This window comes from Corapipo altera, unplaced genomic scaffold (assembly GCF_003945725.1).
Source record: "Corapipo altera isolate COAL_440 unplaced genomic scaffold, ASM394572v1 0, whole genome shotgun sequence".
Taxonomy (NCBI): Eukaryota; Metazoa; Chordata; class Aves; order Passeriformes; family Pipridae; genus Corapipo; species Corapipo altera.
In genome coordinates this window covers 38,522,288-38,535,889 of record NW_020884872.1, presented here as the reverse complement: position 1 = coordinate 38,535,889, position 13,602 = coordinate 38,522,288, and the positions used below count along the sequence as shown (strand labels likewise).

General features: G+C 35.4%; 1 protein-coding gene across 1 annotated transcript in view; it reads left to right on the top strand.

Annotated features, from left to right (window-relative positions):
• Positions 1-13,602, top strand: part of ITGBL1 (integrin subunit beta like 1) — a 142,025-nt gene that overhangs the window by 67,050 nt on the left and 61,373 nt on the right. The window contains exons 5-7 of the mRNA XM_027644448.1: positions 411-551; positions 2,993-3,133; positions 7,325-7,471. Coding sequence (XP_027500249.1) covers positions 411-551; positions 2,993-3,133; positions 7,325-7,471 — 429 coding nt within the window. The remainder of the gene's footprint in view (positions 1-410; positions 552-2,992; positions 3,134-7,324; positions 7,472-13,602) is intronic.

The following is a 13,602-nucleotide window of genomic DNA, read 5'->3' as shown; positions in this document are numbered from 1 at the left end:
AGTCAAGAACATACAATGCTTTCTTAGACATACTGAGTATGACGGGCACTTCTGTCCTACCTTAATATGTAAAGCTGTGCTTAAATTTTAACTGTTACGCTTACCGTCTTCCAAGCTGATCTATAAAGTTTCAAAATTGAGTTTACAAATATAAAAATGTTGATGATAATTAGTGGTTATTGATTAGATATAATCTGTGATTAAATGAAAACCTGTTCTAAAGCAGCGGAGAAAACTATAATTGAGATATCCTTTGTCTTATTTTATGTAGTCATATATGGTCTATAAATTGTTTCTATTCTGAGTCTAGCTCTAGAAGTTTTTAAAAGAAAAGAACAAAACAGTTAAATTGTTAATGCCTTTTAAAAACTTGCCTTTTTCTCACTGTATAAAATTTGTTTTGGCTTAAGGCCATGGAAAGTGTTACTGTGGAAACTGTTACTGTGAGGCTGGTTGGCATGGAGATAAATGTGAATTCCAGTGTGACATCACCCCCTGGGAGATCAAGAAGAGATGCATGTCTCCAGATGGCAAAATCTGCAGCAACAGAGGTGTGTCATTCGCACGGTCCTTCTATGCATATTTATATAACTTGCTTTTATTTTGCTCTATGCATTTGCTACAATATGACACTGTGTTTGCAGATAGTTTCTAGTTTGTTCTCACCTATTTCAGGTCTGGATATACATTTCCAAGTGAGTGGGCAGATACCTGTGTTTAAGTATAAACTTAAACAGATGCACATCCGTTTCTTGATTAAGCAAGCCTAAGTTGGTCTCATCTTTTACTTTTGTAGTAAGATTGAGCAGGATAATTTGTAGTAAAAAAACCCCTGTGAAGTGTTCAGTAACAATGGTGAGGAAGGTAGACTTCACACAGTATTTCTAACTACCTGGTGTTTTATTTGCACAGAGTTCTGGAATTTGAATTTTACCATATACTTCTGTCTAATTTTGCCATTTTGGAAAAAAAGGGCATAAAATAAAGTTGTTCTTCACTAGCTGCTGTGTTTGGCTTCATTGAACAAAGAGTTAAAAAAATATTAAGGATTTTTTTGGCAATAGTCCAGAAATATTACAGTAGAACATAAGCAAAAGTCACATCTCTACTGACAAAACCTACTGTACTGCAAACATCAAATTATCCTGAGATAATTTAGAAAATCCTCTTCTCATGAGAAGAGAAATACAGAGATCATGTAGGCTCATTTAGTCTTGTGACTTTAACACAAAATTTTTGTTTAGTTCTGGAAATAATAATCAAAGTAGCTTCAGATCAGATACTTTCTTTTCACTGAGAAAGTAATTTCTTGTCAAAGAATTTGTCAAAGCAAGTTTTTGTTAAGATTTGAAATTGTATCGTGTGATTATAACAATTGGAGGAATTGAGTAAGTAGTATAGTTGGTATTCTGGGTACTTACAACCTCCTATACAAAGGTACATTTGTGGGATACTTCTGTATCTTTAGCTTTTCATGTATTTGTGATTTTATTTTCATAAAACATTTGTAGACTTCTATGACATGAAGTTGCTTTCGAGCACAGTATTTCTGCTCCATTTAGTCCTGCTTACCCAGGTTTTAGTGTTTATACCTTACTGTATAAGTGCAGTTCATCTTGTCAATCTTGAGCCTTTTAAAAATCAAATATTGGAGTTAACCTTTTGAGCCTTTTAAAAATCAAATATTGGAGTTAACCTTGCTGTCTACCCTCCTTCAGTGCTAAGTTGGATAAATTGTCTTTCTCTTTCCCCCTACAACTGTCTAGTCAACCAGCTGAGACCAGATGTGAACGTTTAGATTTTTAAACTTTGGAGAAATGGTGTTTTGCATTTTGATATCCAGGACAGCTGATCCAAATTCACTTTGAAGTCGTTTCTGGGGGGATTAATCACCCTCTGGAGGTGTTTGCTTTTTGGTTTTTTGTTTGTTGGTTGGTTTGGATTTTTTTCTTCTTCAATAATGTCACTGAATTGTGAATGTATAAAAAAATCAGATGCAAATTTCCTGAGGGCTGCCTTGGTGGCTTTAGCGTTTCCTGCTTCATTTAAGTGTCATGCATACACAGTTGTGTAGACCTTACCCTTTTAGAGAAAGTGCTCATATCTATATGTATTGTTGTCCTCAAATGCATTATATTGTTTAGAGTAATCTGAATAAGATGACACAGATGTTGGCAGAGTAGCAAAAGGTGGAGCTCCTTTGCAGCAAATGAGCTGCATGCATCAGTAAGGTCAGACTGCTTCTAAGGACCTTCTGAGGACCTGTTGGCATCTCAGAAAAAGCAGTGAATCTGTGGTCCTGAAGCATATTTGTACTTTAGAAGAAGGAAACTGGGTTTATTTGTTGTTCAGATTTTCCTAAGTGTTCTCAGTATATTAGTAGGATTGTGCCAAATTTGTATTTCTGTCATATTTCACATTTCTTCTTATTGTAAACAACTGGGTGTGGCCCTGAATATTGACTTGGGAAAAGTGGATAAATATCCCTTTCAGATAGATATGTGCTGCAGTTCTTCTTAGGTAAAGAATGACCTCCTAGACATTTTCAACTGGAATAGAATTTGTATTCAATTGTAGTCTTAATATTTATGCTTTAACAACCATTAATTATCTATTGTGCCCAAGCCCAAGTCATTTAAACAGAATTGATTTTTATTGTCATTACTGTCAGGGCAAATTACTGTTGATGTCAAAGATTTACGACTGTTCTGTGCACTACATTTTTCTGTTGATTCCTAACAAGGCTCAAACAGCAAAAAGAAACTTGAACAGAAAGCCAATTTGTTTGTATAAAGTATTGCTACTAACTAATCATAGAAGGTTTCAAATCATACAAGATGAACACACGCTCATGATTAACACTTGCAGCTTTTAAACTGCATTCCTGTGAGAGCTGAAAATTCACAAGTGTAAATTCCTGTAATCAAACTACTATTACTTAAAATTGCTCTGTTAATCTTTTATCTCTGTGTATTTTTTTTCTCTTTCTTAGGCACATGTGTATGTGGGGAATGCACATGCCATGATGTAGACCCAACTGGGGACTGGGGAGATATTCATGGAGATACTTGTGAGTGTGATGAAAGAAACTGCAAAGCAGTGTATGATAGATATTCTGATGACTTCTGTTCAGGTAAGGATTTTATATAATAGGGAATTAAGTGTAGTTTTATAAAGAGAGCTCCCAACTGGTCTGATCTCCCTCTTCTCTAGGGCTCCAGTTCTCATTTTTCTATCTTAAAAAATATACCAAACTTTACTTGTTTTTTCTTGTGTTTTTTGGAGGAGAAGGAGAGGGTTCAGAGTGGATTTTTTAAATTAAAAGATATAATTCTGTAATTATTTTCTATGCCATTTAACAAAATTCTGTATATATTAAATACTTTTAGGTGTCCATCTCTCTTCTAATACTCTTGCATTCTGTGTAACCTAGCATAAATTGGATAATGGTTGAAACTTTAAAATATAGATATAACTTTTCTTGGGGAAATTTGAATTTGAAAGTTTGTTAGATTGAATTGTATTTGTTATTTCATGTTATACGACAGGGAGAAAATAATCAAGAAGAAGAAATTCAAGGAAAAGTAAATAAAGGAGTTAACAAAAAACAGTACCCTGAAAATACAAAATGACATGAGAACAAGTAGATCATCAATATATGGAAAATGTGAATGTGTGGCCCAGCTGCACAATACTGACTGTACATCTTAGACACTTCTACCTTCCTTTTTCTTCTACTTGTGCTTCAGAGCATTATGTTCAAATCAGTTAATACCATCCATCCATTCATCCATCCAAGCTTTTCAGTGTATTTAGATGGATGCTCCACGTATCAACTAAAAAAAGCTGAGATTCTGAGTGAGACCTTGCATACAATTTTGTATAGTTACTAATAAAGATGCTAATACTAGGTAAGAGAGAAGGACTTTGATCAATATGCGGCATGCAATTTTTACACAGAGGAACTCTGCAAAAACAAATGTGTGATTTCAAAGGGACTTGACACATTAGAGGTTGCCAGCTTAAATGCATCCTGTAAAAATCTTATTGGCCTAATTAATAATAGGAAGAATGCAGTCAGATCAAGGAAACTAGTGATGTGATATATTCTCCTTCTATTACTAGAATGAAGGATCCATCATTGAAAGATCACAGGAGCTGTCTGTAACAGAGAAAGAAAGCACAAACCAACATGATACATAAAATTTTCAGCTTTTTCTTTTACTGTTAAAAAAGTGAAATTTTTTTCAACTGTTATGTTAGGGTTTTTTTAAATAAATATTGATGAATTACTAGCTAATAAAATGAGGAAAAAAAAGAAAGAAGCTATTCTGAAAACCTTCAGTGAATTAATTCACTAGTTACTGTTTTAGCCACTTGCAAATGTTATATAGGTTTATTTAATGAAAGATCTGGAAGGATGAAGAACTGTAGTCATGAGAGCAGTAGGAAGACTGACTTTGGGATGTTGTCAATTTTTGAATGTATTATTGTGTTGCTGTCAATGTTTTTAGCAGTTCAGTACTGATCAAAATATCAGCATCAGCTAAGGAATACAAAGCTACAAATCAACCTGATAAATGTGTTCTGTAGTTAAGGTGAACACAACAGTTTCAAACCTAATTAAATTGAAGCAAAGCTGTGACATCTACAGCTAATGCTGCATAACTGAAACACTGATACTTGAACTCTTCCTTTTCTGGATATTATTGCTATTGCAGCTGCTGCTGCCCAGAATGGTAATGGTTGTAAGAAAGCACAGGGTAAGTAAGACAGTTACAAATGAGCTGGGGGAAAGATATTGCCATTTGACACTGGATTAAGGACTGTTACAGTGTTCTTTATACTGTTATAACTGTAAATGAGTAAAACAGTATGAGAAGATATAAAAAATGAGGGACTCATATGGCTTGTTTAGTATAAACCCATGTTGAAGTATAGCTTAATTTTTCCATCTAGTCATCACAAATTTTAGTGGTAATTATTTTTATCCATTCCCTATTCATTATATTTTAGAAAAGCCTAATTTAGCCTTAGCTGGCCATCCAAATATACATTGTGCAAAAAAATCCATTTTCACATGAAGCAATGTGAACAATGTCTTCCAGTCCTGCTGCTTAGTCTTATTTCAGAAATAGATAAGAGGCACAAGTATTAATTTTGGTTTTTTGTGGTAGACAGGCAGAATCTGCAATTAAACCAAAGATTTAATAGTTGAATTGTAAGTGGACAACTTACTTGCTGCACAAAGTGTTCATACATTACGTGTGTCTGCAAAATATCCTCATTTTCCTCACAATTATTTGTAAATTGGTTTGGGATGAATCCAAGAGGGATTAGTCAGATTAGAGAAAATAATCCATCTCTCTTAAAACCTTCATGAAACAGAGATGATACGAAATTTTCTTGTCTTATTCTGCCTATCTAATAGCTATAGACAGGAAATCACATTGTCCTGAGTAGCATATTGAAATGATAGAAAGTCAGGTTTTCATGCAAAGAGTTTTACTGTAACTGAATGAAATGCTATGTTTATTTCATAAACTATGAATGACAGGAATTGACAGCCCTGCTGTGAGAATTTAACATCACACAAGAGCAGCTTCCTCCAGAAGTCTCATATGACTTGAGGAGACTGTCAATTCACAGTACATCGTATTGGCAACTAGAGTCCTTTTTTTAACACCTGAAGTGCTATTCAGTATGTTAATGAATTATTTTCTTTCAGAAGTGTTCTCAACATTAAAGTGATTCTCTTCGTTTAAAGAGATAATAGCTTTCATGACTTGACACCAAAAGAAAAAAGGCTTCCACAAGGAAATTCATACATTCACACATCTCATTAGCTCCTTTGCTGTGACTCTAGCAAAGAAACTATTGTATGAAAGAACATAATGCTCTCACAAGTATCTATCTGGATTAGGGAACATAGCTCCAATTCGCAACCTGTTTGCAGGTACACATGAAAGCAAAGGACAGAATCATGGAATCACAGAATGATTTGTGTTGGAAGGAACCTTAAAAATCATCTAGTTCCAACCCCAGCCATGGGTAGGGACACCTTCCACTAGACCATGTTGCTCAAAGCCCCATTCAGCCTGGCCTTGAACACTTTCAGGGATGGGTCATCCACAGCTTCTCTGGTCAACCTGTTCCAGAGCCTCACCACTCACCCAGAAAAGATTTTCTTCCCAATATCTTATCTAAACCTATCCTCTAAACAAGAGGAAGACTTTAATGCTTTTTAAGGAAAACAAATAACTAATGTAAAGAAACGTTATTCTCTAAAGTTAACGTTAAGACATATTCTGGGAATTACTCTGATGACTCGCAGAATGCTTGTTTCCTCCCATTTTCTCCTTTTGAACTGATAAATGGGTACAAGCCATTCTTAAAATGCAAATATGGTTAGAAAGAAATATAAAATCTCTGTTGCTATGTTTTCATGAAGAACATGGATAGAGAAGTGGACATTGAAGCAATGCTTTGGTCCTGTATCCAATGAATGATGACTATGTGAAAATTGTGAGAGTTCTAACCTGCTGTCAGAGGTCATGAAAATAAAAATTTGATTTTGTGGCAGGGAGTGTTTTTGCTGATACTCAAACTTTCCTCAGTGTTCAAGAAATATTTTGTATTGCCAGAATCTCACTGCTTTAGGCAAAGAGCATAAAGAGGGAGAAGAGTAATTTTCTTGTTTTTTCTTGGTCTGGATATGTTTGCATTCATAGAGGAAATAGGCAGGCTCAGGAACAGTCAAGTTAGCCAATGAGATACCAAAAATCATATCCAACCGCCCTATTGAAATGAGAATTGATTATGTCCAATATTTTATTATTTATACATCGGTTTTTAATAGAAGGCACTGGTTTGAGACTTGGAATTGATGGGACATTGTTTGTCTCTGGGAGATCACATTGATTGCAAGTAGATAAAAGATGGTATTGGTATATTTCGTAAAGATTATGCTGCAACTGTGGTAGAAAAAGAAGAACATAAAGGTAAATGAAACAGTGCCTTATGACACCCTACTTTTCCAAGCAATGGTGAAATGTGTATTTGTAATCTCTACTCCACCTGTTTGCATGTAGATCATGTGGTGAGTGGCAAAACACGCCTTAAGAAGAAAAGAAAAAAGAAATATGGCTCAAATAGAATGGGAGACCAGTGCTATTTTCAGGGGGAAAAAAAAATAGATAGGGTGAAATAATTGAATTTTTTGCTGGTCTAATTATTGAATGAAGCCCCAACTTTGATAAAATTCATCTAATTATGACAGTTTACTACCTCATCAGAATGAAGGTTAATCTTAATTTTATTCAAGGTCATGGACAGTGTAATTGCGGACGATGTGACTGTAAAGAAGGATGGACTGGGAAAAAGTGTGAGCATCCACGTTCTTGTCCACTGTCAGTTGAGGAAAGCGCTAAGAGATGCCAAGGAAATTCTAATTTACTTTGCTCTGGAAGAGGTAAAAATATTTCTGAAAGAATTTTCATGCTCTTTAAATGTACTTCCATTAAAAGAATTTTAATGATGTCCAACATTACTGGTACTGAAAAATGTGTACCTTCTTGGCTTATTGTGCATGAATCTCACATGCATAACTTGTGAGTTAGGAGAAGGGAGGAGAAGAATCAGAAAGGTCACCTATTTTTCCTGTCATCTTCAGCTTTGTGTTTTATTTTACATATCAATAGTTGTTTTGGAGGTTTTCAAGGATACTTTGAAAATTGCTGCAGCTAAGTCTTTACTAATGACACATTAAAAATATGAATGTATCCTATGTACTCTTTTCTATAAAAGCAGCATGACATTTTCAGCCTGTGTAAAATGTTGTGGCACCATTGTGATAAGGACTGGATTTACTCTGCCTAAGAAACTGCGTAATTGAGTACAAGACTGACTCTATAAAATGCAACTGTGCTTCAGCACAGTTTGCTAGTTGGCCACTGGCTTTTCATTTGAGAAATATGACATGTGACATATTTCTTTGTCACACTGTAGCCTTTACCAAAGTTTTGACTAAAAAAGTATACTAAGTCATACATACACTTGAAATGCAAGCAAAAGGAAATTTTTCTCAAAAGGAAATGGACTTGCTAATTTTCATCTGTCCCTGTGTGAAATGTGGTTTTCTGCAGAGAGAAAAAAGAAAAGGAAATACGAGAGAGTATTGGTAATTGGTAAGTTGTTATGAATTGGTAGGAGTTATTATTCAGTTGGTAATTGAAGTTGTTATGAATTCTGACCACTTAAGTATTTGCTGGGAAAGGTCTAAAGCTACTCTTGATTTATTGCATTTGACCCTAAATGTCAGTTCATTTGCAATATCTACTTAGTCAAAAATTGTAGGTTGTCCACCCAGGTTAGCTCTGTGGTAACTGTTCTTTTCTCCCCCTGTAAATGTATAGCAGGTCATAACTTAGTAAATGCAGCATTATCAGTATCTTAAAAGAACTGTGTTAACAACATTGTTGCTTGTCATTTATTTTTTCTTAATTAAGCTACAGTTTTCAGTGAGATCTCTCTTTTATTGTTAAGAATTTTCAACAGAATTTTTGTCTATGAGTTAGATGAAAAATGAGCATCTGTAGAGAATTAATTACATTTTATTGTTCTTAATTGCAAGAATGACAACTAACAGAAATGAGGATTGACTTTTGATTTATTTTATTTTAATTTTTTTTTTTAATACTGGCTCACTGTTTTCTGTTGTCATTGGATGCTGAATGTCTCTTCTTTCATCTGCTTCACTAGAAGTTGTGTATGTCGCAAATTTGGAGTCATAAAAAGAAGTTTAATTTGAATAAATATACAGTCTTAGTTATGGAGCATATGTGTTCTATTTTATATTTAAAATATATATATTTCAAATTTTGATTTTTTAATTAAATATTGTGAAAAGAGTAATTTTAAGATTTCAATATTACTGCCAATAATTCTATCCTTTTGACTTTCTGAAAAACACTTATTAATGCTGGCAGTGTTTTTCTGTTGAGATATTAGCACTGAAATAAGTCCCTTTCAGGTGACTGAGTGATCTGTCAGTCAAAATTTTCAAAAAAAGTACAAGCAGCTTCTGTTGGAACAAAAGGCTTAATTGATAGTGGCTTTCACCGAACTTTGACTTCCAAACACAAAGAGATCACCAAGGTTTTTGAGGAGTGCAAAAGGCACAGATATGGATTTAGGACATAGCATGATGGACAGCTGCTGTAACAAAAGAATGAGAGATTCTGCATTCCACATTTGAAAAGAGATTTCCATGAAAACTGTAATTTTAAAACGGAAAGTAGTATCTTGTTTTAGTTTTATGAACAATTTAGGAAATCGAGAGAGAAAAGGAGAAAAGATATTTTAGTCTACTCATCTGTGTTTTACTGGATAGTGTATTTTTTTTTTACGCTGGATTTCCCTTTCCTCTATTATACTTTGGATATAATACAAAATGTAAGAAAGTTGCTGCCTTGCTGAAGTGATTAGTTTTACTTCCTATTAGCATTTAGTTCCTATGAAAAACTACCACTGGACATGCACATTTAAATTCTTTGTTCCCATTGGAAAATCCAACTACTTGCCATTATAGCTTTTCATGTGCAGAAGTGCGAAACAAGAAAATGAAACAAAATAAACATTTTCAATCAAGCACAACCTCTTTCAAATCTTCATGCAAAAGTACATGCAAAAAGCCATTTGGAACCACCAGCTCCAATTTTTCTGACATCCATAAAGAGGATTGCGTGACAAGAAAAGGAAAGTCCTAAAAGGAAATGGAAGTGTGTAGTAGGTTGACCCCAGCTGGATGCCAGGTATCCACTAAAGCCACTCTCTCCCTCCTCTCTGCAACCGGACACAGGAGAGAAAAAAAAAACAGCAAAGTATTCATGAGTTGAGATAAGAACTGGGAGAGGTCAGTTACTGATCACAGGCAAAACAGACTCAAAGTGGGGATATTACTTAAATTTATTACTGACGGGATCAGAGCAAAAAAGTGAGAAGTAAAATAATCTTAAAAGCACCTTTCCCTCTCCCCTCCTTCCTTCCAAGTTCTACCTCCTCCCCCCCAGTGGTGAAGGGAGACAGGGAATGGGGGTTACGCTCAGTTGTTGTTTCTACCGCTGCTCAGGGAGAGGAGTCCTTCCCCTGCTCCCTTGAGATCACTCCCACAGGAGATAGTCCTTCACAAACCTCTTTGGCATGAGTCCATCCCACAGGCAACAGTTCTTCCCAAACTGCTGTCCCGAGGGTCACTTCTCCATGGGGTGCAGTCCTTCACGAAAGAGCTGTACCGATGTGGGTCGCCCACAGGGGCCACAAGTCCTACCCAGGAGAAACACGTTCCAGCGTGGGCTCCTCTATCCATGGGCTGCATCTCCCTGGCAGGACCCTGCTCCATCTTGGACTTCCCATAGAGTCACAGCCTCCTGTGGTTATCCACTCGCTCCAGCGTGGGCTCCACCACAGGCTACAGGTGGATCTCTGCACCCCGATGGTCCTCCATGGGCTGCAAGGGCAAAGCTACCCCACCATGGTCTGCACCACGGGCTGCAGGGGCCTCAGCTACGGTGCCTGGAGCACCTCCTGCCCCTCCTTCTGCACTGACTTGGTGTCTACATTGTTGTTCCCATGTTTTCACTCCTCTTTTCCCTGGCTGGAATTTTCATCTGTGCAATAACTTTCCATTCTTAAATATGTTATCACAGAGGTGTTACTATCATTCTTAATTGGCTTGGCCTCGGCCAGAGGCAGGAAGCCTGTTCTGGAGCCAGCTGGCATTGGCTCCACCAGACAGGGGAAACTTCTAGGAGCTTCTAACAGAAGCCACCCCTGTAGGCCCCACCCCTCCACTACCAAAACCCAACCACAGAAACCCACTACAAAATGTTACCTTTTCTATTTGAACATTATTGTTATGGCAACAACCTTGTACTATTTTTCTCCTGGCTATGACACAAGGACAGTAAGTCCTTGTACATGTCACAAATCCACTGTACTGCCAAAGGACTTGAGTACTAAACAGTCTTATTTAATGGGGTCTTTTAGTAAAGTAGTTCATGTATCAAGTACAGAATGCCCAGAGATGCAGATGCATAACTTTATGATTTTGCCATGTATTGTGTTTCCTTGAAGAATGTTTTCAGTTCATCTGTACCTTTCGTTTCTAGATTAGTTAACAGCAGTTGTGTCAGCTGATGTACTCTTCTGCAATCACTTTTATGGTCTTGGATAAAGACACTGAAGGACAAAGCATTTTTAGGATTTTTAATGCCATATAGATAGCCAAAATGTGCAGACAAAGATAGAACTGCTATAATATCTTTCTACAGTCTCTGTCTAAATTATGACATGTACTCAGATTTTCAGGTGGAGGAGTTTCAAACTTCAGTTACAATACTCTGTTCCCAAGATTAACAAAAGTTTTATTTCCTAGATGGTATTTTCTTGTTGAAATGTTAAGACTTTCAAATGGGATAATCCTGCATTTAAGCAGTATTAAAAAAAAACCAACAAAAACCATGCTGCCCTAGAAAGCACTAAATAAATAGTCCTTTAAAGCTTTGCCTGGTCATTTTTAGGTTTTTGTACATTTTTCAAATTTTTCTGATAAGGAGTGCTGTGAAACTTGCAATGGTTTAGCTTAAGTCTTTAAAAACTCCAATAATAATTACGGAAGGCGAACCACAAAAAAACCTAAAAAAACAATACCCAAATCAAATAAAGCACCAAATCTTTTAAATTACTCATAAAAAAAAAGGTTGGGATCTGGATATATTTGCATTAGAGACTTGGAATAATGTGGGCTTGTTAAAAAAATGATTTAAAATTATATAATATTAACACAAAAATAATGGCAAAATGATACTTTTCATATCAATCTGAGGGACTCAATGTTTCCATCTTTGAACTACATTTACCTTAGTTTTACCTAATTACCTAATTTTACCTTAATTTTGGTAAGGTTCTTAATTTATACTCTATATTTTACTTTCACAGGTAATGATAAATGGAAAAGCGAATGTTAGCCTAACATTACTTTTTTTTTTTTTTAATGATTCAGTGACACAATTTGTAATATTAAATACTGTGAGGTTTTTATATGAGTTTTCCTCAAATTTTTATTACTTACCTCTAAGATAAACTATGCTACTATGCAGACAGAAATAGGGAAAACATCAGCAACGGAAACTAAGAGAATTGTCACACGCCACTCAGATTTTGAGAATCCCATGTTCCCTTAACTGTTAGTCATGTAACTTCAGCAAGAGAAAAAAGGTGTGGGAAAAAATAACAGTGAAATGAAACTTTTTTTAATGTTGAAATGTGTCAGGGTTACATAAATTTCTATTAAATTTTTTGGAGAAGTAAAATGATACTATGAAGAACACAACTTAATTACATAATTCCTGTCTATAAAATGCAATGGATTACAATTTCTCAATCTGCATTTTGCTCTTCTGAGAGCAGATGAAACAGTGAACTTTCATTTCAGGCTATAATTCCCTTCCTGATTTTCCCCAGTCACTCACAGGAATAACGAGCTGTTTCATGGGTTCTGGTCAGCATGTGGAGAGGGCAGAGAGGCTGCCAAAAATATATTACATCATGGTCTTATATTTCTTAGCTGCTTCAGTAGGCGAAGGAGAGAGGAGGCTTTATATTGACATGCTGAGCAGTAAATTAGAATGTCTACATGCTAAGATCATATTATAAAGGCAGAGAAATTATACATCCTCTCAGTTACATCAATCAGTCTGTCTATACCTGTAGTAGTCCCTGTTATATATAACATGAGAGAAGGACCACATGAAAATTTTGGGAGTTTAAATACACTAAGTACTTTCCAAAAATTACTAGCCAGCTTCATTCATGTAAAGTGAAGAATTCCCTACACTTCTATTCCGAAGAGTGGTTTCTTTTTTTTTAGCTTGCTGCATGACTTCTCACCGTGGATGTAATACTTTCATTTTTTTGACAGTGAATATCTGTCACTTTTAAGAACACGCTGTACAGCAAGACCAGTGTCAAAGATAAAGGAAAAGACACACCAAAAATCATGGTTAGAAATAAAGAGATAGCATATTGTTGTCAGGATTAAGGCACAAGACAAACCCCTTTTTCTCTTTAAAAAGCACGTCACTCACTTGAGTTTCCCCTTTGGGTAAAAAGCAGATTTCAAAATAGTTTTAATAAAAAACCTTTAGGAAGATAAATGATAATTAAAAAAGTAGGTTTTGAGAATAATAAATGAGAGCTTTTTTTTAAATAATCTTGTTTTCATGACTTACCCTTAGTGAAGGCAGCCATTCCACGGCAGATTTCCCAAGACAGATAAATGACAAATCTTATTAGCACTGTCATTTAACATTTTAAATATCTTTTCTATAGTTGCTTTTATTTATTTGCCATATGGAGATAATTAAACTGTTTCTTTATTGGTGAAATTCCTCCTTATACTTATGCTCTAGCATTGACTATCTGAAATATGAAGATTTTTTTTGATTCTGTATTGAAACAGATTTCTGTTGTTTCTGAAAATGGCCTTAAGCCCCATTTTTAAAATACTAAATTAATTAGCTCAAAAACTATGTGGAATTTTGA